Genomic DNA, 27,230 nt, shown 5'->3' on the forward strand with positions numbered 1-27,230 from the left:
CTCCCGGCTCAACCTGTCCCCACCTACAGGGCCTGCGCAGACCGGCCCTCGGGCCCCGCCTTTCCCGCCGCGCCTGCGCACTCCGGCCCCCAGCGCCCCGCCCTGCCCGTGACGGGGCGCACACGTGGGCGGGCCCAGGCTCACGGCCGGGATCCGGCAGGGTCGCAGCCCGCGGGTGGAGGCCGTGGCGTAACCGGCCGGGGGCGGGAGAACGAGGAAGCCGCCGCCTCCGCCGCCCGCACTCGCAGGGTAAGCGGCCGGCTGGGGTGCGTGCGGGGACAGCGGCTCTGGCCTGAGCACCGACTGCACGTGGGCCTCTCCTCTCACAGACTGGAGCAGGGAACCGGGGTGCTGAGAACGTCGGAGCCGGAACCCGAATTGCAGCGCCTGCAGGGCGGCCTCGGGGTCACTCTCATGCCCAGGTCCTCCCATCTGCCGGCCTCCTTTAGTCCTCCCTGGACAGCTGAATCCCGGACTCCACTGACCCTTGAGCGTGCAGAGTGGGGAGTGGGTAGCGTTCAGTGTTCTGGGCAACAGTATGGTCCAAACAACAGGGAACTCTGCCCTCAGCGGGCATCCAGTCCGCTGTATTCATTCATCATTCATCAGCATCTGCTCACCACCCTCCACCCCTACCCCCAGCTTAATGTCTTTTGGGGCAGGAGAGGCAGGCCCCTCCCCAGGTCTCCCAGCCCAGCTGGGAAGTCCAGGGAACGGGTGCGAACATACCATTCATACAGCCTTCAGGATGCCAGAGCAATTAATCTGGCATTGGGGCAGTGCCAGGAGAAGAGTTCATAAAGTGGTCAGGGTCATTGGCCCTGAGCTGAGCAGAGGGGGCCACCGCTCTGGGCCTTGCTCAGCAGAGGGCATGGAAGAAGAGGGACTGATGGGCAGGGGCTAGGAGACCACAGAAGGGCAAGTGGTTTTCTATGTCAAGTGCAGCTGGAAACCATTGGAGAGGAAAAGCCTGAATTACTTAGTAGGTCCTGTGTGCCCACTCCAGGACCATGCGTGCTGAGCCTCATATCTTAGCCTGTAGCCCAGCAATGGGATCTCAGAGTCCCCATAGGAAGTTTCCCGGGGAGACGGGGTGGTGATTTTAGCAGCTCTCAGACCCACCATGCAAGAGCCAGTGGGGGAGGGGGTGGTTTATGGTTTGTCTGGGGGAAGTTTTCCCATTGGTGTTATTGTTGTGTTAATGATGTAGTCCTTCATGGAAAGAGTAGCAAGAGTAATGTTATAAATTCAGAAATTGGATTTTTTGTCCTCCTCCTGTCTTCATAAGAGTCATTTGGCAAATATGTGTGTTTGTCCATTTCCCTCCAGGAGCCTCATGTGAAGAGCCAGAGAGGTGGATCCTCACTGTGTAAAATCTGGAAGGGTCTCCCTTGGGTCACTGCATCCTGCGAGAAGCTTCAGAAACAACAGGTGGGGTTGCCAGGGCTGATAGTAGCTGAGTTGGCCTTTCCTGCTACAGCACTCATGAAATGTAGAATTTTTTGTCGAGAAGGGGAGAAAAACCCGTTTAAACCTGCCAGGGGAATGAGTGGTGGTTTATCAGCGTGCTTTGTTCTTAGATACATTTTCAGCATATGTGACAGTCATTTGCACTCACCTGGCTTGAGTTTCTGAACACCAGCCTGCTCTCCCCAGCTTTTAGAAAGTTAGCCAGGGGACACGGCAGGTTCCCCTTGCAACACCAGCTCCCATATTCTCCTCTCTGACCTCTGCCTCACCCTGTCAAAGGGTGGCCCCCAGCAGAAGCCAGGTTTACTCCACTGGACCTCTCTCTTTGCCTTTGTACACCTACATTCCGCCCAGCCCACCTCTGGCTTGTCTTCCTTATGGCCTTACTTCAGACCCTCCCTCCTCTAAAGGACAAATTAAACTAAACTTGAATCGTTTTCCTCTGGGAATCTCTCCAGGAAGCTTTGATAAACACATTTACACTGTGCTGTCAGTGGAAATGTGATTGGCCCTTCCTGCAAGTATATTAGCTCTGGACAAACACCTTAACCCAGAGGAATGATGTTGGGTTTTACTTTGGAGCCTCGGGGAGCAACAGAGAGGTGACCAGACTGGTCAGAGTTTTACCTATCCTCAACATTGTGTTCTATTTGGGCTCCGTATCCTTCTAAACTTGGTGGCATGTAGCTTTGATCAGTAGACCACCAGGGCTCCAGGTGATGGGGGGGAGAGGCCATGGAGAGACCTTGAGTTGGACAGAGGGGCCCACCAAGCTGGACTGCAGTCAGTGGAAAGCTTGTGTGTATGTAATTTCATGTGTGTTGTGGGTTGTCAAAACAGAGGCTTGTGTTTCTAGGCACATGAAGCAATAACACCCCTTGGATTTGGAGGCAGGAGCCGTGGACTCCCATTTGCTCTGTCTGTGACAGCTGTGCTAATTCAGGCAAGTCCACTTACAAATACTTCCAGGCTTAGTACAGTCATTTGTACAATAAGGGCAGTGAGACCAGCCTCATGGGGTGACAGGAAATAGCCATCTAAAAAAGCTTTTGTTTTTTTTTCTCTTAATAGTGACCATTGCCCCTTGTTTTACTTTCCTGACTCCTAAAACACCCTGCAATGGGTTGGCTTACCAACGGGAATTTATTTATTGGCTCACAGTTTCAAAGGCCAGAGTCTTGCTTCTTCCCAGGGTTGGTGTCTTCTGGCCAGTCGGCAGTCTTTGGTCTTCCTTGGCTTTTCCACCACATGGCAGTGCACATGGTGGTGTTTCTGGGTTTCAGCTTCTGACTTCTCCATGTGGCTTCTCCCTCTGTCTGTCTGAATTTCAATCTGCTTATAAAGGACTGCAGTAATCTGATTAAAAGCCATCTTGGGGAGCCATATACCTCAAGTGGTTGACTGTCTGCTTCCCATGGACGAGATCCTGGGTTCAATTCCTGGTACCTGCTAAAAACAAAATGAAAAAAAAACTCTCATTTGGGAGCAGATGTAGCTCAGTGGTTGAGCGCCTGCTTCCCATGTGTGAGGTACTGGGTTCAATCCCCAGTACCTCCTGAAAAGAAACAAAAAACAAAGACATCATCCAGATTCAGTTGGTGTATTAGTCAGCCAAAGGGGTGGTGATGCAAAATACCAGAGATCAGTTGCTTTTTCTAAAGGATATTTATTTGGAGTAGATGCATACAGTTACCAGGCCATAAAGCACAAGTTACCTCCCTCACCAAAGTCTCTTGCCACGTGTTAAAGCAAGAATGATACCAACATCTGCCAAGAGTTCAGGTTTCCTGCATTCCTCTCTTCCCAGGGCTTATTTCTCTCCAGGCTCTGCTGCCTTGTTCTCTCCACAAGGCCAACTGTAGACTATCAGGCAACTGGCTCTGTCTTTCTCCCTGGGGCTTGACTCTCTCCAGGCTCAGCTGCTCTGCTCCTCTATGTGCTTACTTCCTGGGCTCCAGCTCTAAACTCCAACCTCCCTTCCCTGATGTGGTTTCTCTGTGAGTCCCCGCCCACCAAGGGGGATGGACTCAATGCCCTACTTACTGGCCCAATCAAAGCTTTAATCATTATTTAATCAAGTAAAAGTGAAACCTCTGAATCCAATACACCCTAATATGCCCAGGAGAAAAGACCAGTTTACAAACATAATCCAATATTTCTTTTTGGAATTCATCAATACTATCAGACTGCTACAGTTGGGCACACCTTAACCCAAGTCACAGCTTCAAGAGAGCCTGTTTACAGAAGGTCCACATCCCCAGGACCAGGGCTTGGGTCCTGAACCTTCTGTTTGTGGGAAACACGATTCAGACCCCATCTCTAAAATTGATATACCAACCATTCATCTGACTGTGTGCCACTAACTAACATAGGACATAAAACTTGATTATGCAAAAGGGTTTTATAAAACCCTTTCATGAACTTCCATAACCCTGGGGTGTTAGTGATACTTTTGTGTCCTCACTCTTCATCCTTGGAAAAAGCTGCTTCAGAACTTTCTTGATAAATCCTTTTTTATCTAATATGACATTTAGTGGTCATATAGCAATGCAAAGTTTTGGTTTGCAATGAAGTCATGAAACAAATGTGGGTAGGCTGTACTCCCCTCAGGCCATGCCTTGGCCTCTGCTTTCTCCTCCTCTGTCCTTGATTTCTTTCTCCTGATCTCAGTTTTAACATCCCCTTAGGGCGTATAATTCCCCAATCCCCCAGCCTGTCCTCTCTTGAGCTCAGTCCCAGTTCCTATGGACGTCCTGCTCTCCTCTCAAGCACAGCATGTAGAACACCTGGCATTATGGCCTCCTGCCAAACCAGCCACTGCCAGATTGCCACTTCTGCTTGTGGCTACCTGGGTCCCGAGCACCGTCAATGCCTCCGTTTCTCTGACCGCCAGCTTCTGCCCTTGCAGATTGCTAAACCATCAGCAAACCTCACCAGTTCATCCTTCAGCGGCAGAGGTTGGCTGAGCAGCTGCTGGGCCCCGACCTTGTGTTGGGAGTTGGAGACTCTGGGAGGAGTGGGCTGGTCCCTGTTCCTAGAGAGATAAAAACTGATAACACAACATAGAATCTCCTGAGGAGGTGGAAGCGGGTGCCCGTCAAGGAGGGTGCAGAGAGGCAGGAAAGGTCCTGGGGAGGTTGCAGGGGATGTGGAGAATGGACCAAAGAACAGGATGCTTTAAAAAATAATAAAACAACCTCTAAGGCAGAAGGGATCTTAGCAGGGGTCTGACCTGGCACTTGTAACCTGAACAGTTTGAATTTGAACGCCTTTGGGGCAACCCATTCCCCTTCATTCTCTCCCACCTCTGCCCCTCATCTTACCCACATAGCTCATTTGTGCTACCTGCCTGCCCTTATAACCATCAAAGGATTTAAAGCAGGGAAAGTTTGTGTGTTGGTTATGGTGTGGGAGGGGGGTGGGGGTGAGGGGTGGCTGGTCAGAGACCTCTTAGGCCACCACCATTCTAGAAGGGCCTGGGGCTGGGTTGGCCAGGATCAGCACAGATGGGACAGACCCCTGCTCTGTGGAGCTTACAGCCTGGAGGGGAGACAGGGGCCTTCAGGAATTAACCCCAGAAGCTCTTACATACCACAAGTCATGGTGGAGCTAGGTAAAGGAGCTGGATCTCCGAGAGGGTATGAGAGAGCCTCCTTTAAGTCGGGGCGATCTGGGAGCAGGTGACAGTGTGTGCAGAGCCTGTGACAAAGAGGAGCCAAGTGCTAAAGGTCCACAGTGAGCGAGGGTGAGAGAGATGTGAGATGCAGCAGGAGAAACCAGCTGTTCTTGGCATGTGAAGCCGTGCAGGCACCCAAGTGTGTGGGAGAGAGGCCACCCCTTGGCACCTGCCACCTGCTGAGAGTCTCTCCTGCAGCCACACATCTGGCAGATGTACAAGGAGGCCTTTTCTGTCCTGTCCCTACCCCAGCCTTGATGACCAGGCCACTCTCAAGGTCTCTTCCCTGGGCAGAGGGCACAGACACAGCTACTGGGGTGGACAGCACTTATCTGACTGACCTTTGAGGTCCTGTCGGTTTCCAGCGTGGGCTTCAAGCCTGGACTCCATTCTCTGCCCAGAAAGCTTCCAGGTTGGTGTTGAGGCCCCCACAGTCTTGCCTTCACCTGTCCTTCCCCCAGAAGAGCCCCCCAGCCTATTGGCACCCCCTTCCCCCAGCAATGCAACTTCACTGTCCCCCGGGGCACCTGCTCAACCCCTTCCACTTCCCATGGACATTACGTCCACCACCCTCTGCAGAGCCAACTCAGCAGCACATTTTCCACCTACCTCTTCTGAGCACATCACACCCTGGCAGCATGGTGAGGGCAGCTTCTGTGTGAAGCATCCACTTCACAGACGAGGGAACTGACCCACCAGAGCCATAATTTGCCACAGCACACAGCTCAGCCAGCAGGCCCAGCCCTGCCCCAGGAGTGCATTCCACTTAAAACAATCAAGAGTGTTGTGGTGGCAGCCCTGTGAGGCAGGCCCCTCTCTTCTCCTTTGAAGCATCCGGTTCCCATGCAGCATCTCGCACTAGAAGCTGCTTATGAAACACGAACAGACGCTTTTGTTTTGAACCAAAAGTAATGGTGCTAAACTGACTTTGGTACTCAGGTAGAATTTTCATAGGCTTGGAAAGTTATTCTTTCCTCTTTGGCAGGAATGCGCTGCATGAGTGAAAAGCAGTGTCTATCATGAAACATCCCAAAAGAAGTTATATTTTTCAGTTTGTCTTGGCCTCTCTTTTGTTCCCAGAGGCCAGGGTTTGAAACCATTTGAAAAGACAGCCATATAGGTAAAAGCATCGGTGAGGATTAAATGAGCATATTTCTGTTACATCAAAAGGCTTCAGTAGGAAATGAGCAAAAGTTTTTAAAAATATGTAAATATTGGGAAAAAAGAATGAGGTGGAGAACTTGCCCTACCAGATATGAAACCATCTTTAAAACTGCAATAATTAAAACAGTGCAGTTTGGTGCAGGAATAAACTAATAGATGGATAAAATAGAATAAAGTCCAGAAGTTGACCCATGTACTCATAGGAATTTAGCATATGGCATAGGTAGAATTTACAAATAGTAAGAAAATGAAGGGTTGTGCAAAAAGTAGTACTGCCACAATAAGAGATCCACAAAGAAAAAAATAAAGTACCCCCAAAACAAAAAAGACTTCAGGACTCCAGCTCATGAATGGCGTTTTTTACATAAATATAGCAATTAGTCCAAAAACCTTTTGTTTGGAGCAGCACTTACCAGGAGAACAGGCCTAGTCCTCAGAGCTGGGCACTGTGGGTTTGTGCCCCAGGTAAGCACCTGCGAGTCCTGAGACCGAGGGCAGGTTGTCTAGTCTTTATAAGCCTCAGTTCCCCTACTGTACCATGGGGTCACACCTTCTGGAATCATTTTGAGGACCAAACGGAGTATCTGATTTTCAGAGTGGTTGTCCCAGGCACGGTAGTTTCTGGCTGGAACTGTGCAGCCCAGCGTGTCCTCACTGTCCCCTCCCCTCTCCACCAGCAGCGGGGCACAGACCTCAGCAGACAAGGAGATGAGAAAAACACCAAGTAATGGGAACCTGAAGATGACGAAGGTGGCGTACCCCCTGGGGCTGTTCGTGTGCCTGTTCATTTATGTCGCCTACATCAAGTGGCACTGGGCCTCCGCCACCCAGGCCTTCCTCAGCATCACCGAGGTGGCCGCTGGCCCTCGGAGGGCGCAGCCGGCCCGCAGCGCCCCCAGGACGGCCGAGCGGGACCGCAAGGTCTTCTACGGCATCATGTTTGACGCAGGGAGCACCGGCACCCGCGTGCACATCTTCCAGTTTGCCCAGCAGCCCGGAGGTACCCAGGGTGGAGTTGAGGGGTCATGGGGTTGGCGTGGGTCATGGGTTCAGCCCGGGTCACAGGATCAGCCCAGATCACAGAACCTGCAGACTCCTTTTTCCTCCCCTTACAACATTGTGGTTTTGCAGGGTGTGCTGTGGACCTCCTGCTGGAGTCACTCATTAAAAATGCACTTTCCCAGGGAAGGTGTGAGGTGGGTATTCCCAGGTCTTCCGGGACTCTCTGGCTATTCTTGCATACACAAGGGTCTTGGGACAACCACGTGAGCCCAGTGAAGATCCTTAGGGTGCTTGGTGGCTGGGGCCTCAGCTCAGGTCAGAAGTTGCTTCCAGAGAGTTGAGGCAGGAAGTAACCCCAGATTCAGACCAGTGTGAGCTGGAGCCAGGATAATCAAATAAATAGCCAAGCCCAAGTGTGTGCGGGGGGGGGGGGAACGACGACGACACTACAGCAGGAGGAGAAGGGAGCAAGAGTGCTAACTGCAGCAGGGAGTGGGACATTGGGAGGTGCACCCAGCAACAGGTTGGTGCCTGCCCAAGACTAGGCCTTCCCTGGCGCAGCGTACCCCCACCTTTGCCAGCGAGGGTTGTCCAGCCCTACTGCTCAGCATGCCTGCAGTGGTCCATCTTCCCTGTTACTTTGCTGCCCCTTTGACCTGAGCGGACAACCTTCTGGGCATTTAATCGAGATGGTGGCTCTGGACACTTTGAGTAGCTCCTTCTAAAGTTTTTTCACTGGCATATTTTTTTCACTTTTAATTTCTTTACTCGTCCTTATAGTTCAACCTAAAATAGTTAGATATTTAAATACTATACCTAACCTAAAAAATGGATTTGAAGCTAAGTTTAAGACAGCTCATGAACAGCATGTAGTCCTTTAATGGCCAGAGATTTGTGGCTTTTAAAATTTATTAATTTTTATACTTCAGTAGAGAATACATTTATGTGGTTCAGAAATTAGAGTGTGGGAAGATGGGCAGGGCCAAGTCTCCCTGCTCCTCACCCCCATCTGTCCACTCAACCCCTTCATCCCACAAGTAGCTGTAATTATTCATTTCCTATGTATTTTTCCAGAGATTGTTTTTAATAACATTTTATCTTGGTTAGTGGCCCATAAAAATATTCTGTATCTGACAATGGGTGCCATCCTAAAACCTTTGGAGGTTGCTACATGATATTTAACAAGTACAAATTGGACAGAACTGCTTGTTTTATACTTATCAAGCATTAGAGCATCCTGCCATTTCCAGAGATTCCCCCCATATACAAATAAGTACAAATTTATGTATTTTTTTTCCCTTCCCTTCTTTTTGGAACCCAATTGGTGGCATGCTGTACCTTTTTCACTTAACAATAATTTACTATTTGAAAACTCATTTGATGTGGGACTGTTAACTTTGGGAAAACAGAAGCATGCCAATGTTGTTAAGCTTATCTTTGATGTAAAGTTCTTTGATAGTTTAAGAGCATAAAATTGTGTTCAGCATGTGGTAGCATGGCATATTCATAAAATTATTCCAGTGGTGTACCTTTGGAGAGAAGTCCTTACAGAAAGATATTTGCCCCTTGGATTTTTCTAGCACAATTTTCCCTCCTGGGTCTTCACGTCTCTGGCCACCATGTGCCCCTGAACACTCCCTCAGTGTGTGCACAGGAATCCAAGCTACTCAGTAATTTAAAACATTGTTGTTGTTGTTTTAAAAAAAGAAGTAATCTTCAGACCTCCATAATACATCCATCACAGAGTGGAGGAAGTGATTTTCATGTTTGCATTTTGGAATCATTTACCCACCCTCTACTTGTTGAATCAGCAAGACTTAATGATATTAAAACTTTATCCTTTCATATTTGCAGAATGTGGAGAATGCAAGAGTGGGTTTTTCATAAACCACAGAAGCCATAAATTTCTAGATAAGGCAAAAACAAAGAACAAAAACCTCTTTGTAGGTATATCTTAAATTGCACATGCACATTCCTGCGCATAGTACCTGTCTGTGCTAGATAGAATGTCAGTACCTTCAAGGAGACACCATGACAATCTTGCAAAGCGCCCCCCCCAAAAAAAAAAAAGAAAACTTTATTCTTTTAAATGGGTTTAGTGTATTGTATGTAAAGTAGACTTCAATAAAGTTGAGATTTGTGGGGGTTTTTTTAAGTGACATTCTGGCCAAAACTTTAAGAGCTTCAGAGAATGCATAACACCTTGTTTAGCCAAACTAAAGAGGCAGAATTTAATCAAGAAAAGCCAAAGAAGGTCCTGTGTGCTCATGGGGAAGGCACTCTGGGATTGGGTCTGTGCTGTCAGATGTGCCTTTAAAATATATGACTATTTGTGTGGCAATGCCTCGGTAGAAAATTATAACTGTGCCCTTCTTTAAACATGTTTTCCCTGTAGAAACTCCCACGTTGACCCACGAAACCTTCCGAGCACTGAAGCCAGGCCTTTCTGCTTATGCCGATGACGTGGAGAAGGTAACTTCATTTTCCCTGATGTCGGTTTTATTCTGTCTTCTAGAACTAACTGCATGGGTAAAGTCAGCTCCCCTTCTGCTGAAATACAGTAGCCCATCTTGAAGGGAAAAGTTATCTTGGATCACAGTTTACATGCCATGTGGAACGGCAAAATGGGGGAAAGTAGCTCAGCATGGAGAGTCCACAGAAGGGCGGCTTCAGGGTTGCACCCCGCCACATGTGCGCCCTTGACACAGGCTGCTCCAGAAGTCTTGGTGCCATTTGGAAGCATAAACACTGCAAACTTACAGAAAGCATTTAATTACTTAAATTTCCTTCACGCCCTAAATTTAGTCTTGTAAATTTTCCATAATACATTTTTTATTTAATTTTTTGTTACAGTTCATCTGATGGCAGAAGGCAAGCCATGACTAAAGTGAAAAAAATTAAAATTTAAAATACAAGTCACAAAACTGAATAACTTAAAAGAAATTAAATAAACTGTCAAATAATGAGTTTTGTTCATTGGTGGCATTTATGCTTCTAAAGTCCTTAAACCCTACCACTGCTCTACAACTTTTGAGCACCCTGTATTTCCAGTACTATGTTGATGAAACTGGTTACAGATTGAATTGTGGGTTCCTTTTATTTTAAGCATTCCGGAAATTGTAAGTCAATGTTGTGCGTTTACCCACAGATGCCTCTGGAGCCCAAACAGTGTAGTTACAGCCTGTCTTCCCTGGTTAAAAGACAAATTGAAAACTGGCAGTTCAAGAGTGACCAGCAGGTTAAACCTGATTAAATTAGATATCTCTAGAGAAAACTCTCAGTCTTCTTAAGCTCTTACTGATTTCAGTAGGTGACCCTTCCAAGTGGGACAAATCCCAAAAAATGCAGAGGGACAAACAGGGAACATTCCCACCCCAACCACCCATCTCCCTCAAAGCCCCAGTGTCACCAGTTCCTTGTGTGTCCTTCAAGAGCTATTTTCGGTGTATTTGTGTACGTCCCTCCTTGATTTTACGCACCCAATATAAAGGTGTTCAAATTGTTGTGCACATTGCTTTTGCCTCTTAATATATAATTTGGAGACCATTTACTGTCAGGGTAGAGAGCAACCTTGCTTCTTCCCTACTACGTGGTATCCCAGTGTATGCATTTCAGGTCGTGTATGGAACCAGCCCCCACATGAGGGACATTTAGATATGGTACAATCTTTTGCTGTTCATGGTATAAGAAAGGCTTCATCCCATACATGTGCAGGGGTGTCTCAGATGAATTTTTGGAATGGGATTGCTGGGTGGCATTTTCCCTTGGCTGACACACCCAGTGATCCCTGCTAAGGTCGCCCCACCCCTCCCCCACACAAATGTACCTCATCAGCTCTCAGTACCTCGATATTGAGTGCTATGAAGAACCCCATGCTTTTCACACCCACATCTGGGGGACTGGCAGCTCATCCAGGGTCGCTCGGCAAGGGCTGGCAGGGTTTTGGCTGTGAGGCCTCAGCAGAAGAACAGATTCTTCCTGCCTCTTCCTCTTCTCCCCTCAGGCCCTGCCATCGATTATCAGGGCATCATCCGTGCCCACCTGGTCCCTGGGGCTGCACACACACCTGCCTTTACCCCTTGAGTCATTGCTTCCTGCCTAGTTGGAAAATAAGAAAATATAATATTTATAGACTAATGAACCACCAAAAGGGCGAGGGAAGCATCTGTCACCCTAGAGCTATGTGTTGACAGAACCACACTTTGTTTTCACCATGTTCACAGAGCACTCAGGGGATTCAGGAATTACTGGATGTAGCGAAACAAGAAATCCCTTTTGACTTCTGGAAAGTTACTCCTTTGGTCCTCAAGGCAACAGCTGGTTTACGCCTGTTACCAGGAGAAAAAGCTCAGAAGCTACTGCAAAAGGTGATCTCATCCATTTTCCCCTTTGGGGGTGGTGACTGAAACCAAAAACACTACGCAGCCCATCTCCATGCCGTCAAGCAGGCCGCATAGATGCTTCCTAAGAGGGAAACACATCAAAATGTCCACAGCACTGCCTTCAGGTGGAGGGCTCGTGGGTGAACAGTATTTCTTTCCTTGTGACATTTTGAGGGTATTCAGGTTTTCTAGGACAAATCTAGAAATAAGATAATTTTCTTATAACAAATGTGTCCGTATGTGTAGTTTATAGAAATACATCATTTCTGGGTAATAAGCTTTTCATAATAAGAAAACAACTTTAGTTTTCAAATCTGTGGTACTTTTGGAGAGTTTCCCTCCATTCGGGGACTTGATCTGGGTCATAGTCTTTGAACTCAGTTGCTGACATTTCAGCTCAAGCCTGCTCCTTCTCTCAGGGAAGCTGCTAGTTCTGCCCTTGCTTTGCTACTCAGACACCGAGGAAGCCCCTTTCCTCTACTTCCTGCACTTCGCTTCTCATGTTGCTGCGGGTCCAGCCAGTCCTGGCTGGCACTTCCGCAGGGGTCTCCCTCAATCTCTTTCCCAGGCACTTGGGTAATTTTTATCATCAGGTGAGTTAGGGAAACAATCCTTCTTGTCCTTTATACCATCTCTAACCTTTATCTGCTAAATGACTGATTTGTCCTGCGACTGTCAAATCCACCGTTAACTCTTTAATGTGACTTGTGGAGTGCAAGAGTAGGGGGAATGTACAGATTTGCTAGAAAGCAGAGAAGGAAATGTGTGAGAATGTCAACTGTCTGTGAGGGTTGCTTGTGGCCCCTCCACCTGCCCCCAGCCCCCAGCCCCCAGCCAGGGTTGGGAGGCTCCCTCTGCCCCTGAGAGGAGCAGTGCCCGCCAGGCCTAGTGCGGCACTCCCCCCTAAGATGGCTGCTCTGTAGGATTCCCGCCTTCTTAATCTCCTCATGACAAAGCGGGCAGCATTGGGCACCCAGGAAGGTCAAGACCCACCCCAAAATGCCACCCCCAGCCCAGGGCACTTCCCATCCAAAGCAGCATCTGCCTTAGCCAGGGAGTGTATCAGCTGAGAAGACTCCTCACAAAGGATAAGGGGAGCATAAAACAACTTTATCCTTGCAACTTCAGGACACCATCAGACTCCCCTCTGGTGCTTTGTTGCTGCCTATGGAAAGCCTAATCTCCTGGAAACTATTGGTTTTCATTTCTAAAGGACAAATCCATTTCTTTCTTTACGTTTAGGTGAAAGAAGTGTTCGAGGCATCACCTTTCCTCACGAGGGACGACTGTGTTTCCATCATGAATGGAACAGACGAAGGTGGGGCTGGAGCCACGTTATGCAATGGGGGAGCGGCCACAGAGGCTAGACTTTGGGAAGTGCTTTTGTCTAGCATTCAGGCACAGGAGCTTTCCCCTGGGTCAGTTGAGGGTACAAACAGTCATTAATTTACTGTCCCATTCTGCTACCAGAGACAGATATTTATCCTGCCCAACTCTCAACCAGGCCCAGGTGAAATTTCTGAAAACGAATCACCTGAAAGTTTTAAGAACATTTAGAGAGAATTCCTAGTTACTGCTGTGCTCAGAAAGTTGTTGCTACTGCTGTAAATCCTGAGAGAGAGAGATACTTCGGAAGTTTCCTCACTCACTGGCCTCTGATCTTTAACAGGAATTTATGGGAGGAGGGGAGGGAACATCTCAACCTTTTCCTGCCTCTTCCAAAAAAAGGGAACGGGGATAACAGCAGGAGGGAGGGATGTGACCTTTAGTAGAGAGTATCCTAGCTTTTTTTTTCAAAGATTAATTTTTTTATTTATTTCTGCCCTGCCTGTTGTTTGTACTCGCTGTCTGCTCTCTGTATCCATTCATTGTCTGCTCTTTGTATCTGCTCGTCTTCTTTTTTTAGGAGGCACCGGGAACCAAACCTGGGACCTCCCACATGGGAGGGAGGTGTCCAATAGCTTGAGCTACCTCTGCTCCCTACTTGTTGTGACTCTTGTTGTATTTCCTTGTGTCTTCTTGTTGCACCATCTCATTGTATCATCTGGTTGCGTCAGCTTGCCACATCAGCCCATCGCATCAACTTGTTTGTCTTCTTTAGGAGGCACCGGGAACTGAACCTGGGACCTCCCCTGTGGTAGGCAGGTGCCCAACTGCTTGAGCCACATCAGCTTCCCAGTATCCTAGCTTTTGACGTGCTGTTTTCTAGAACAATCTGCCAGACGCCTGCTCGTCTCTGTAGGTGATGTGAAGGCCGAGTGAGTAAGGAAGGGATCGCTTCATCTGCCTGCACTCCCAAATCGGGAGAGAAGCCCTGGAGGGTCCCATGTGTTATGTTCACAGCATCCCAAGTGACTAAAATGCCTGTGTTTGTGAACACTCTCTTGTAGGCGTGTCAGCGTGGATCACGGTCAACTTCCTCACAGGTACGTGTGTCCCTCTCTGCTTTAGGCAAGGCATGCAGGGGCTCCACCGAGGGCTTGTGGCAGGACTGCCTTGAGAGCAGGGCCTCTTTTTCACCTTAAAATAGCTCCTCCAGATTTCATACAACAGGTTGGCCTGAAGTAGGCTGTTCAGGGATGGATGCCGGGGGCTGCCTGGCTCGTGGGAGAGAGCTTAGGAAACGGGTCTCCACTCTGCAGGACCTGGGGCTCCTACCATCAGCCCCTGCACCTTCTCCTGGGGCAGCTTCCACTGGGGCCCAGTCCTTCCCTTCCAAGTCCAGCTGTCCATGTTTCCAAGAGAAGTAACGAGTCAAACATTTTTCTGTTTCCCAACGTCAAATGTGGCGTGAATGCTAATCACCTTATAATTGATTCTTCGGCCGTAAGTAGGACAGAGAACAGAAACAGGCAGGAAGGAGTAATCTTCTTAGGCAGTTTTCAGTACATGTCAGTTTTTGTTCCTTTCCTGAAAAATTGCTTCTGTGGTGCATAAAAGAATAGCATGTCCAGCACTTGTTTGAAAAAGGAAGACATTCCCTGGTAGGATTTGCCCCCTTCAGGGAGGGAGAGTGATAGAGAGAGAGTGTTAGAGAGAGAGAGAGAAAGACCTTAGGGGTTGACCTGTTCAGACGGGCCTCGGCGCTCTGGGGAGTGGGGAACAGGGCGGAGGCTCCTCTGAAAGGGGCGCAGTGATCTCCTTCCCCGTAGGTGTCTTCTCTCCACTGTATCTGCTGAAGGTCAGTATGATCCCATCTTGACTCACTTTGAAGCTGCAGGTGTCGTCCCTTAACCTGTTAATGGCAATTAACCATCATTAAACAGAGAATTTTTTGTCGCTACAGTCTCTTCTCTGTCTCAGTTTTCCTCCCACTAAAGGGTCCGGCTCTGCGCCGCCCCCTAACTTTCCTTCTCTCCTCACGGGCTTGCTAAAGCGACAGGGCCATGTTGCTTTGTTGTTGTTGTTGTTTTTTAATTTTTTTGTCTTTTTTTTTTAAGATACATAGATCACAAAAAAATGTTATATTAAAAAATATACGAGCCATGTTGGTTTTTGCTCCCTGTGCTCCAGGCAGTCTTGGAGCCCCGGGAAGGAGCAGCGCAGGCATGCTGGACTTGGGCGGCGGGTCCACCCAGATCACCTTCCTCCCCAGAGCCGAGGTGAGCCTGCGACCGCTGCACCCAAGCATGCCCCGTGGGAGGGAAAGACTAGGCGAAGGACATGTGGCGCTGCAGGGGGGCAGGCCAGCCCGGCCCCTTCGAGCCCCAGTCAGCTCCCGTTGGGGCAGGGTTCTCGCGGGGCGGGAGGCAGGTGCCCCTCCAAGCCCAGGGTCATCTCTCCTGAGGGCCAGACTGATACGGTGAACGCGAATTACTTCGGTACTAAGTTGAACAAAACGGAAATCATGATGGGGAAACATGGGCTTTCCTCCATTTGGCAGGTGGGCTTTGTTTTGGTGTTTAGTGGGATGATAAATGAGAAAGCAACTAGAGCCACAGAGTGAGAGCCTCCGTCCTGCAGGGCTCCAGGGAAGAGCCTGAGGGAAGCCACCTGGTGCCTTTCACAGGTGCGCACAGGGCTTCCTGTCCTTTTCAAAGGGACGTTTTAAAAGGATGAAAGTGCTCCCAGCTGAGAATATACAGCTGCTTTAAAAACTTTTCTCCTCACCCACCCATTTTTATTATTACTATTGTTTTTGGTTTTCAGTAGGAGAATGCTTAAATCTACCAATGGTATGGTTGTCTCTGGAGGGCCACATTTCTAGAGAATGTGTAAAGTGTTATTCCTAAGGAGGAAAACGTAGGTTTTCATTTCTGATGTTCTCTTTGTCATCTCTTGCATCATGATGTGACATAACGAGAGCCAACTTGATTGAGTACATCTGCGAACAGCCCTGTTCTGTCAGATGGATTGGGGGGAGTGGGGTGGGCTTGTTTCTGGAAAGAGGAGCAGAAAACAGTAATGCTCATGTTTTCCCAGGGTACCCTGCAGACATCCCCAGCTGGCTACGTAACGTCGTTCCAGATGTTCAACAGAACCTACCAGCTCTATTCCTACAGGTTCGCGTTTGGGAGTGAGGAGCGGGAGGCTGGCCGTCCAGCATGCAGCCCACCGACAGTGTAGGGCCTCCCCTCCCGTACCTCCAGAGGGGCCCGGGAGTCCTCTGTACTGGGCACAGTTTGTATAATGACTTAGTTGAGTACCCTAGAGTCTACCTAGAGAGGCTCCTGGAGGAGACCAAAAGCTGCTTGTCCCCCTATCTGCATCCCAGCCAGGAAAGCTTAGGGGAGGCAGGGCTCGAGCCAGCCCCCAGGTCCGAGAAGGGCAGACCTGACTGGGGTTTATTCCTGCAGCTACCTGGGACTCGGACTGATGTCAGCACGGCTGGCGATTCTGGGCGGCGTGGAAGGGAAGCCTGGTGAGTAGAAGGCAGACTCCAAGCTCTGCCTTGTTTCCTGCAGGGTTACTGAGTCCAGGCAAGAGGGCCTCAGTTCCTCCTGCCCCTTTGGCTGTCCCTGCAGCTTGCTGGCCACGCAACAGGACATGGGGCTGGTCATGCACAGAGGTGTGGGACTGGCCAGGGCATGGGACTGGCTGGTGGACCTGAAGCAGCAGGATTCAGGGAGCCCCACAGGGCCACACGAGAAAGGGGGCCCCTGGTGGGACTAAGGACGATTGCATTGCCTACCTTTCTCTGCCTTCTCTAAAACGGATGTGTTTTACCTGTACACATTCCAAGTTCATTTTTACAAAGAAAGAGATGCTGGTCACAGGGCTGCCTTCCATTCCGGGGAGCTGGCGGCCCCCACCACATCTGCCCATTGGCTTCTCACTCCAACACCCCACCCCCAGTAGCTCAGGGTGCTGCTTCTCCAATAACAGCACATGGGAAGCTGCAGCTCCTGGCACAGCCAGAGCCTGGTGACCCTCCGTGCCAGCCCCGCTCAGCCCTGTGCACCACTTGTCTGCTTACCTCATTTCCACGAAGAGGGCAGAGGGCATTGTTGGCCTGAAGAGGTTCTGTAGCCTGGGCAAGCACCAGGGGCTGCGAGCCTTGTACCCCTTCCAGGGGACTTGTTCTTCTGCCTGGCCTATACCTACGTGCTCGTGGTCAGTGAGTGGGGAAAGCACTGTGAGTACTGCCTCACCACGAAAGAAGGCTTGTCCAAATGTGGAATGTCAGGAAGAAGAGTGGCCCATGCATAAGCTGGAGTGTTGTCCCATGGTTGTTTTGGGAGAAAACTGGTATCCCTCTGAGACTGTAAGGCTAACAGCAAGGATTCTGGCCAAACAGAAACTCCACCCAGAGTGACCACCTTCAGAGAAACTGTTAGCTGTGAAGGAGTTTGAAACACACCTGGAGGGAAGCCTCTGTGGCTCAATCGATTGGGCTCCCATCTACCATATGGGAGGCTCTGGGTTCACGTCCCAAGGCCTCCTTGTGAAGGCAGGCTGGCCTGCACCTGCAGAGAGCTGACGGCTCATGCCTGCAGAGAGCTGGCACAGCAAGATGATACAACAAAGGAAGAAAAACAGACACAGAAGAACACGCAGAGAATGGACACAGAGCAGACAGCAAGTAAGCCACAAGGGGCAGAAATAAATAGATAATTTTTAAAAGAAAAGAAACACACCTGGATAAGTTAGACAATGAGAAGAAGGATTTGATCCAGAGTGACATTGTTGCTTTGCATCACTTTTACTCCAAGCACCTAGAATTCCCTAACGAGGATGGTCTGGTAGTACTTTTTGCACAGTGTAACTGTAATGGCTTCATGACTGAAGATGAAGAACTTTTTCATTTGGGGTCAGCAGTATTTCCAGGTATTGCATTGAAGAGTCACAGTTGTTGCCCCAATGTGATTGTGACCTACAAGGGGACCCTGGGAGAAGTAAGAGCAGTGCAGGAAATCAGCTGGGAAATGAGACTTTTACCAGCTATAATATATTGACCTCCTGTGTCCAATAGATGACAGGAAACGACTGGCAAGAGATTCTTATTTCTTTCCCTGTGAGTGCCAAGAGTGCACCACCAAAGACAAGAATTAAGACAAAGGCAAAGGCCATCCATGACATGGTCAGATGTGCAAGCAATGTCATTAAGATATTCTGGAGGGCCAAGCACTGCAAATATATCCTTCACAACTCTCAGGACAGTTTACTGTCCCTCACTGTCAAAAATAACCGTTATCCTTTTCACTCCCTTTACGTGGCCTCCTAGTAGTTGAAGCTAAGAAGGTGGTACTGGGCCTGGGAAATAAAGCTGCAAGAGACTAAGCCCTGAAGAAGGTGGTTGCAAGCTTGGAAGTAGCTCACGCCAAAGACCATCCCTACATTTCTGAGATCAGACGGGAAATGGAAAGCCACTAAAACTCTGCGACATTTTAGCTTTTATTTAAATTCTAGTGGAGACACCTTAAAGAATTAGAATATTTCACATCTTACCTATTACTCCAGCATTTCTGTAAAACAATGAGTATAAAAAGCATTACATGACTTGAACTTCACACATTTTTTCTTGGAGTTTGGTCTTAATCTTTAACCTTAATATCAAATTAAAATTTGAATACCTTTTTTTTTCTAAGAGTGAATAATAATGGCATAGTTTCATAGAATATAAATCCTACCCTGGACAGAGCAAGCTTTTTAAAAACGCAGTTGATGGAGAATGGATATAGCTGAAGTGATTGAGTACCTGCTTCCCACGTATAAGGTCCTGGGTTTAAGCCCCAGTACCTCCTTAAAAAAACATTTTTTCTTCATGCCTGCTATAATGTTCTGAACAAATCTGAATGATGAAAGAGAGAAAAAAAAAGATAATAGTAAAAAAAAAAAGAGAGATGCTGGTGACATCATTTCTGGGACCAAGTTGGAAGATTTTAGGAAGCCAGGTGACTGGGTACAGCAGTACCTTTGGAGACACCTTGTGTTGAAGGCTTTGAAGGATCTGCAGAAAGAACTTCATTCTTCATGACGGGACTAGGGGCTCTCTGGGACATCGCAGTCATGAGAAATTCTTCTCACTTGTTCACATTGACTCCAACCCTTTGAGAACTTTCTTTCATCATCTCTTACTCCATGGAGGATCGTAAAACACAAGCTTGGTCCTTCCTTCTATACATAGTGCCTGACTGCAGGTGAAAACCTGTGCCCAGTCACGTTAAAATTTGGTCCTGGGGCTTCTCAAGCTCCTTGCCAGGCCTCGCAGAGAGGAGCCCGCTCTTGGCATTGGGCCCAGTTGCTGGCATCATCGGGGGGCATTGCTTGGAGTACCCACTTAGCAGATACACTCCCATTGGCCACGTTCCATGGCCACCTCTGACTGGTCCCCTGACCCTTTCAGTTGGTGGACACCAAGGCCTCAGCGGGTACTTCTCCAGAAGGCTAGTGAGATACAGCATGAGAGCTCACGCTCGTCCTCAAGCATTGCATGCCACCTCCCTGCCCTTCCATCTGCACCTGCACTCCGCCCCTACGCTTCCTAGGTGCTGGGCTGAAGTTTGGGCTCCGGGGCCAGAGCCTCAGCCCTCATGCAGCCAAGCTCGTCTCACCTGTAAAATTGGGGAATGGCAGTGCCCACTTTCTCTTACTACACAGTAAGTGGCCTGGGACCTGGAGCCAGAGGGCGTCAGTGGTGGGGACGAGGGCGGTTACAGCCCGGCCACGTTACCAGGCAGGCTAGGCTTTGCTGCTGCATCGAAGCCGAAAAGGTTCTGCCTCCCAGGTCAATATGGGACACATCCACCAGCCAGGCCTCATCTAGCAAGGAAGCTTGTCTTCCTCACCCTTTTTAATCGCTCACCCGAAGTGCCCTCCCTACTGCAGAGCATCCACTCAGTGGCATCTGTGCATGTGTGAGCTCCACATGTGCTCTAGTCTCACAGCCTTCTTTTATCCCTCTTATTTCAGCTCTGGATGGAAGGGAGCTGGTCAGCCCTTGCTTGTCTCCCAGTTACAGAGGAGAGTGGGAGCATGCTGAGGTGACCTACCAAGTTGCGGGGCAGGAGGCAGGTACGGTAGGTGTGCTGTCCACCAATGGTTAAGACTAGGAATGGCCAGCCCACCCTCCCCAGTACTTTCCAGACCCCCTTGAGCAGAGGAGGCTGTCGCCAAGCTCTGTCACAGATGAGCCAAACCTGCCCCGACAATGGCTCCCTGAGAATCTCAGCCCACCTGCTAGGGCCACAGGCCACCCCATCCTCACCCCGGCTGTCTCCAAAGGCTTTCTTCCCAAAGGGCCTGATTTCCTATTAAGCTGTATTAGGAAGGCCTGAGCATCCCCGGGGCTCAAAACAAGCTGCCCTCTCTGGGCTGTAGGCCCCGGTGCTCGAGCCAGGCAAGTTTGGTAACTGGAGGGGAGATCTAGGCTTTTTTTCTTGGCACAGAGTCTTCTTCTCATCCAGCCCTTACCCCATGTTCCCTGGTGAAGACAAGAGGCAGCTCAAGGGTGCAGAGGCCCAGACCCTCCCCTGTCACTGGGACTGTCTTTTTGCCCCGTGTCTTGTGGTTTCTTCTAAAGAAATATCGACATGTTTCCAGTGGGACGCATGGGCACAGGGTGTGTCTGCTTGGGTGACCTTGGACATCCCCAGGTCAGGCGCTCACTTCTGCATGAGTTGTGCTCTGGGCTCCATTCTGGGCACAGGACATCAGGGGTGGTTGTGTGACAACACCCGTGCCCCACGGAGCTGACGTCCTGCTGGGAGGAGTCAGACTGTGAAACTCCTCAGAAATGCTTTGAAGTAGAATTTTTAAAGTAGCAGTGAAACAGGGCAGCTGTGCCAAGTGGGGAAGTGTGCACTTTGCCAGAAGTCAAAGAGATAGAAATGCTTTGAAGAAAAATAATCGGGGAAGGGGAAAGGGAATACTGAGGAGGTAATTGCAGTTTTAAGTAGGTCGGTTGAGGAAGGTCTCACGAGGTGACATCAAGCCAGGATGTGCCAGGCTGGGAGTGAGCCACACAGGCCCAGAGCTGCATGTGCAATGGCCCTGGGGCAGCGGCCAGGCCGAGGAGCTACAGGAGCCAGTGTGGCTGCTCTAACCAGGAGAGTGAAGGCAGTGAGGTCTGCAGAGCACAGTGGGCCACTGAGGGAAGGGAAAGCTGTGCCAGGGGCAGAGGTGGTGATCAGGTGGGGGCAGGCGGCAGTGGAAGTCGTTAGAGTGGACAGTACTGGGTACAGTCTGCTAACAGACTGTGTGAGCAAGGAAACAGGAAGTCCCCGTGGTTTGGGCTTCTGTAGCAGAAGGATGGCACTGCTGTCAGGCTGGGTAGAGCAGGTCAGGAGACTGGAGGGCTGGGAGCTGAGTAGAGGCCTGGGGGGCCAGGAGCTGAGTTGGAGGCACGATGAGCTGAGAGGCCCATCATCCGAGGTGCCCATCAGCCCTGGGCCCTCATGTTGGCATTCTCCATCCAGCAATGAGTTGGAGACCAGCTTGTGAGCCTGCAAGTGGCCTGTTTCCCAGATCCCTTGCCTGAGAAATGGGGAAAGTATGCCCCATCTTGGAGGGGGTACTGAGGTCCAAGAGGGACATGCATGTTGGGGGCTCAGCTGAAGGGAGATGCTGGGTGATGGCGTGGCCATGTGGGAAGCCTTGAGCCTACCCCTTGTGGGGTCTGGGAGGCACAATTGGAGGCCGTCCCATGTGAGGGTCTGGGTTCCCCCCATTTGTGGCAGACCTATTCTTTCCTGCCATCCTAATACCGTGAGGGGCTCCTCTCCCTGTGCTCTTGGAGCTGGCAGTTGAAATGAGCCTTGGGGTGTGGATCTTGCAGGCTTCTGGTCCTGCCTCCTTGCAGATTAGGGTCAGCCAGGTGGCCCCCAGGGGCTGCAAGTTCCCCCACACCAGACACGCAGAGCTGACTGCCCACTGGCTCTGCACCTGTCGTCTGTCCTCCCCGACAGTGGGCCTCTACGAGCTGTGCACCAGCAGGGTGGCCGAAGTCCTCCAGAATAAGGTACACAGAACAGAAGAGGTGAAGGACCTGGATTTCTATGCTTTTTCCTACTACTATGACCTTGCTGCCAGTGTCGGCCTCATAGGTAAGGACGCTGCTGAGGATCTGTGCTGTGAGGTGGGCGGGTCCCGGGGCAGAGGGCCCGGCAGGTGATGAGTTTTGTAATCGTGTCACCCTTTGGAATGACAGAAATCCACTAAGGGGGCAGGATCGTGGGGAGACGTCATGTCGTCTGATTAGGAAGCAGTAAGCTGCCTTGCAACATGTAGACACATCCTCTGAGCCACTTGATAGACACATCTTTAGTGCAGGAGTGGTCACCTGTGGATTGAACCTCTGCTCTCTGGCAGGCCGTGTCCTCAGAGCTGTGCACAGACTCAGCCCTTCGGCAGCTCGCCCCTGGGCCTGCGCTGAGCTGACGTCGCTGTTTTAGGACGCAGGCCCATCCGCGTGGCCCGCCTCTCCTCCATGCCAGGGTCCACCCTGGGCAGGCGTGGGGAAGGTTACGCTCGCTGATCACATGTCTCCCTAAGGCGTTTCCGAGTCTGGTGCTAACTTCTCTTCCACTCTCCAGTGAGACCACCAAAGGGCAAGAAAAAAACATTGAGAGCTGCCCAGGCTGTTGATTTTCAAACTGTGTGGAAATTCTTGACCGGGTTGCAAAGTCAATTTAGCAGGGCATGACCTGAATTTTATTTTTAATGAAATAACTTGAGAATACCGGAACAAAATCCTCCTCAGGGTACGGATATTACTGTTTTAAATAAGAAGCTCCCAGAAGAAGCAGGTGGCGTCACAGATGTGGAAGTGGCCTTTCCTAGGCCTGGCCCTCCCCATGGTGTCCGCAGGGCTCTGCTGCTCCCGCCCTGAGGGCCCGAGAACAGGAAGAGCCCATGTCCTCAGACACTGTGCAGGAGTGGGCGGTCAGGGGAACAGTGAGCCAGGCCCCTGACGCTGAGCAGGACAGAGAAGGCGTGCTCCCCGGGCACCCCGGAAGCTGATTCCTGAGCTCCCCGACTTGGGGTATCACAGTGTCTGCAGCCCACCACACCCCGACTTGGGGGCACCAACTGGGGACCCCCGCATTGGCTGCAGGCCACCCTTTCCCTCAGGGGCCAACTTCCCAGGGTCACCTGGGAGAGGCTGGCACAGCGCAGTGTGCTGTGCTGTTCTGACTCCCAGAGCTAGGTAGGCCTGCCGCTTTGCTGCTCGGCCTCATTTCTTTTGATCTCTCCCGTTGGTCAGACCTGGCTCTGGAAAAACAGTTGGGTCTGTATTCAGAAATCAAATCCACCCTTTAATGGACAAGGCCCACAGTCAAGGAAAAGTCAGGAGGAGATTTCCTTTCCTCTCAACATGTTGAACACCCAAAACTGCTTGTGTGAGGGTCCCCCAGGTCCACCAGGAAGGGGCCACCTTCTCAGGCACAGAAGTTTTGGGGTGTGTTTAAAAAAACATCTGCAGTCCTTGCGGACTGTGGGGCCCAGCGCATCAGGCTTTCTTCCCTTGTGAGAACCCCGGGAAGCCATTCCCATATGCTCCAAGTGGGCTTTCTGAGACCCAACACACCACTTCTGACATGGTTTTTCTAAAGAATTTTTTTTCTCAAACCAGAATACCGCTGCTAAGGTCAGTGTCCCAGCTTCCAGAAACGTTTGTGATTCCATGCTTTTGTTTTTCTTAACTTTAAGACCACTCAGGCTTCATGGCCACCGGGTGCTGGTGGGCCTCCTCTGGGGGAACATTCCAGGGCTGGGGTGCAGGCGACCCTCCCTCCCTGGGTGGCCCCTGTGCTTCAGCAAGTGGGCACACCCCACCTAGAGGGCATGCCCCAAAGCCTCAGGCTGTGTATCACGGGGTCTGGATGTAGCCAAGCGCCCCTGGGAGCTCTGGTCTGGTCCCCATGCTGGGCTCGGCACCACGGTGAGGTCCATGGCTTCGTGATCCTCTTGAGGCTGTGACGTCTGTTTCTCATCCCACAGATGAGGAGAAAGGAGGCAGCCTGGTCGTCGGGGACTTTGAAGTCGCAGCCAAGTACGGTGAGTGGTGGTGGTGCTCCCCGGGGCAGAGGGACAAAGGCATTGAGACTGCCCAGCAGGGGAGAGGACCCTTGGCACCACGGGGGTGGGACCGTGGCGTTCAGCATGCCCCCAGCGCCCACCGGGGATGAAGACTCGCTCGGTCTCAGGGCTCCCAGCTGCAGGGCGTGAGGAACGAGCTCCCTGCATTTCATTTTTTTCTGATGCTCTAGCTGTGCTGCCTGGGTGTCCCAGCAAAGTCACGGTGCCCACTAGAACCTGAGGAGAGCTCAAGGGCCGTCCCTGTGAGCGCCCCAGAATGGAGCCAAGCCACTCTGATCCTCTGAGTCCTCTGCCCACCCCACACTCACCCCACGGCCGGCGGCAAGTGGAGTCTGGCCCCTTTGGCCGCCATTCCCAGGTCACAGGTCCAAAGAGTTCAACTTTTATCTTTCCCCACTTGAGGTTCCCTTCCCCAAAAGAATCAATTTTTTATCCCTAAACTTTTGGGGAGTGGGTGTAGCTCAGTGGTTGAGCACCTGTTTCTCATGTACGAGGTTCCAGCTTCAATCCCCAGTATCTCCTAGAAGGAGAGAGAGAGAGGGAGATGAGGTAGATGAATAAATAAATAGATAACTTGAGAGAGAATGATTTTTTAAAAAAAAACACATCACTGCAGGTTTATCCCCACTGACCCCACCAGGACAAAGGTTCCCAGGAGAATTCTGAGGCAGTTTTAGGTGGATTGCAACCTGGGAGCCACAGTGGGTTACACTGAGTCAGCTTGGGCGACCTTCCCTTCCACAGAAAGAAAGCCCAAGTGCCATCCAGGGTCACTCTTTGGGAGGCAGCCAGGTGACCAGGGCAGAGATGAGACCTGGAGACCTAGCTCAGGAAGCTAGGTGGCCTTCCAACCAGGACACCAAGACAAAGGATTCAGGTCCCGCTGGATCCTAAGGTCCCCTACACCCGACCCTGCTTCATGGGCTGGGCTCTTCCCGTCAACTTCCTACTCCAAGCTGCTGCTTGTTTCCTGGAGACCTGGGCGGCGGCCGTGCCAGGCGCTTTGTGGCCACGGTGGGCACCCCCAGGTAGCAGAGCCGTGGTCTGCTCGCCTCCCCTCCTCCCCCACCCCCAAGGAGTGAATCTTTCAGACACTGACTGGGGAGCTGCCATCTCTACCCTAGTGTGCCGGACAATGGAGGTCCACCCGCAGAACAGCCCTTTCGCATGCATGGACCTCACCTACGTCAGCTGGCTGCTTCAAGAGCTCGGCTTTCCGGGGGACAAAGAGCTGAAGGTAAGGAGTTGCCTCCCTGGCACGCACCTCCCACCCTGGACATGGCAAGCGTCTGGGAAAGGCGGCTCTGAGTTGTATCTCCCCCATCCCACTCCCTGGTTCCCAAGGAGCGGCCCAGAGTGGCTTCAGGTCTGCTTCAAGGGCTCTGTCCACACAACTGTCACTGTGGCCTGGCCCCCATCTCGACGTGGCCGCCCCTCCCCGTGTACGGCCCAACCCCAGGCTCTCCGTGTTCATGATGTCCCTCTGCCTTGCCCCCTCTGTGCACCTGATGGCCCAACCGTGGTCTCTACGTGTGCATGACGGCCTTTTGCCTAGGTGTTCCATGCATGACAGCCCTTTCTGCCCTCCTCATGTTTCCCAGCTGACTCGGAAGATTGACGGTGTTGAGACCAGCTGGGCTCTGGGCGCCATCTTTCACTACATCGACAACCTGACCCAACTGAAGAGCCCAGGCTCGTAGCGGCCCAGCCCCACAATGGGGCTTCCTGTTGCCAGGCCGCCCCGCTCCTGCCCTCCCCAGTATGCATGGTGGGACCCTCGGATTTACCCTGAAACCTTCCCAAAACGGCAACAGTCTCTCTGAGAACAGCTTCTCATCCTGGTCCGTCCATTGGCACAACAAGACTATGATTTCATCTTGACTCTGCTGTTGGTGTGCCAGAAGAAGGCACAGCCTAGGCCGCCGGGGCCTGCGCACCATCCTCCCTCCTCCCCCCTCCCTGCTCCCTCCTCCCTCCTCCCTGCTCTCTGAGCAGAGTTCTCAGACTTGGAGTTCTCAGTGTCACAGGCCTGGCCTGTGCCTTAGCATCACCTGTGCATCACAGAGCTGCACACCCATGTGACCTGGGGGTCAGGGATAGAGCAGGGGGTGGAAGAGAAGGAGCAAGCCCAGATGCTTCTCTTCACCTGCCTCGGAGCCAGGTGGGCAGTGAGAGCATACGTTGAGGCCGGCGCATGCAGGCCCTGAGCCCTACTGGGTGGGCTCCCCCACGCCAGCCCCTCTAACTGCAGGGGTGGTCCTGCTGTGATGCTGCCCCCTGTGGTTTCCTCCCTGGGGGGCCAAGCTCCACCTTCTATGGGGATGTCACATAGGTGGCCCTGCTATTCCTGTGGAAAGCCGGGTGAATGCAGGGTGCCCCAGAACAGATGACTCCCCAGAGGGGAGGTGCCACTGTGAGCTTTGGAATTGAACAGGTTCATCTCTTCCTTGGATGTGGTCATGTGAGATGACCCAAGTCAGTTTTTCCTTGAATCTTCAAGTGGTTTGGTTTAGGGTTCACTGGCAGAGTTGTCGCTATGAATAGTCCTGTACTCCAAAAAGAAGAGGGGCTGAGGGGCAGGATACTGCCTCATCGACCCTTGTGCCCACCCTTCCAAAAAGCCTTTAAGCGTAAGCAGGATGCTGCGAGTCACTTGCTGTATAAATATGTAGAGCCGTGGTGCTTCGGTTCCAGGTCTCTGAGTGATGTCTCTGTAGTGTGGGTACTTGTGTAAGTTGTGTTCTTACAGTGCCCCACCCCACCCTGGTCTGCGCCCAACTCCTCATCCAGTGAATGTATCGCTACCCTGAGCCAAGGCCGCAGCCGGCTGGCAGAGCTGAGCCAGAGGGCAGAGCTGCAGCCCCAGGAGCCCTCCCCGCCCTCCTCGGTGTCTTGCCCTCAGCTGACCTGCCTATGAGCAGCAGGAGATGGCTGAGTCGGGATGAGCTCCGTGGGGTCCCCACCGCCAGCTCGGACACTTGCACCATGAATGTATGGGACTTGGAACAAGCTGGCCCTTGTGTGCTCCACCCCAATAAAGGTTTACAAGGCTCTTC

The 27,230-nt window shown here is 51.1% G+C and overlaps 1 protein-coding gene and 1 pseudogene across 9 annotated transcripts; both read left to right on the forward strand.

Moving 5' to 3' along the window:
• Positions 1 to 91: 91 nt before the first annotated feature.
• On the forward strand, positions 92 to 27,230 carry ENTPD6 (ectonucleoside triphosphate diphosphohydrolase 6). Of its 9 annotated transcripts, none has more exons than XM_012518071.4 (16): positions 92 to 249; positions 1,330 to 1,431; positions 2,327 to 2,413; positions 6,988 to 7,310; positions 9,708 to 9,784; positions 11,536 to 11,679; positions 12,937 to 13,012; positions 14,085 to 14,120; positions 15,208 to 15,296; positions 16,117 to 16,196; positions 16,491 to 16,555; positions 20,047 to 20,148; positions 22,041 to 22,178; positions 24,076 to 24,132; positions 25,299 to 25,411; positions 25,776 to 27,230. In XM_012518071.4, exons 4-16 carry the CDS (start codon positions 7,019 to 7,021, stop codon positions 25,872 to 25,874), a joined length of 1,368 nt encoding a protein of 455 aa, XP_012373525.2. In that variant the 5' UTR covers positions 92 to 249; positions 1,330 to 1,431; positions 2,327 to 2,413; positions 6,988 to 7,018; the 3' UTR covers positions 25,875 to 27,230. The 9 variants fall into 9 exon arrangements, with proteins under 9 accessions (XP_012373525.2, XP_071067696.1, XP_058142771.1 ...); XM_058286788.2 differs by having other exon boundaries at positions 95 to 422; positions 6,991 to 7,310; XM_071211593.1 differs by having other exon boundaries at positions 100 to 249; positions 6,991 to 7,310.
• On the forward strand, positions 16,681 to 18,588 carry LOC139437549 (N-lysine methyltransferase SMYD2 pseudogene; annotated as a pseudogene).

Source organism: Dasypus novemcinctus, chromosome 24 (assembly GCF_030445035.2).
Source record: "Dasypus novemcinctus isolate mDasNov1 chromosome 24, mDasNov1.1.hap2, whole genome shotgun sequence".
Lineage (NCBI taxonomy): Eukaryota > Metazoa > Chordata > Mammalia > Cingulata > Dasypodidae > Dasypus > Dasypus novemcinctus.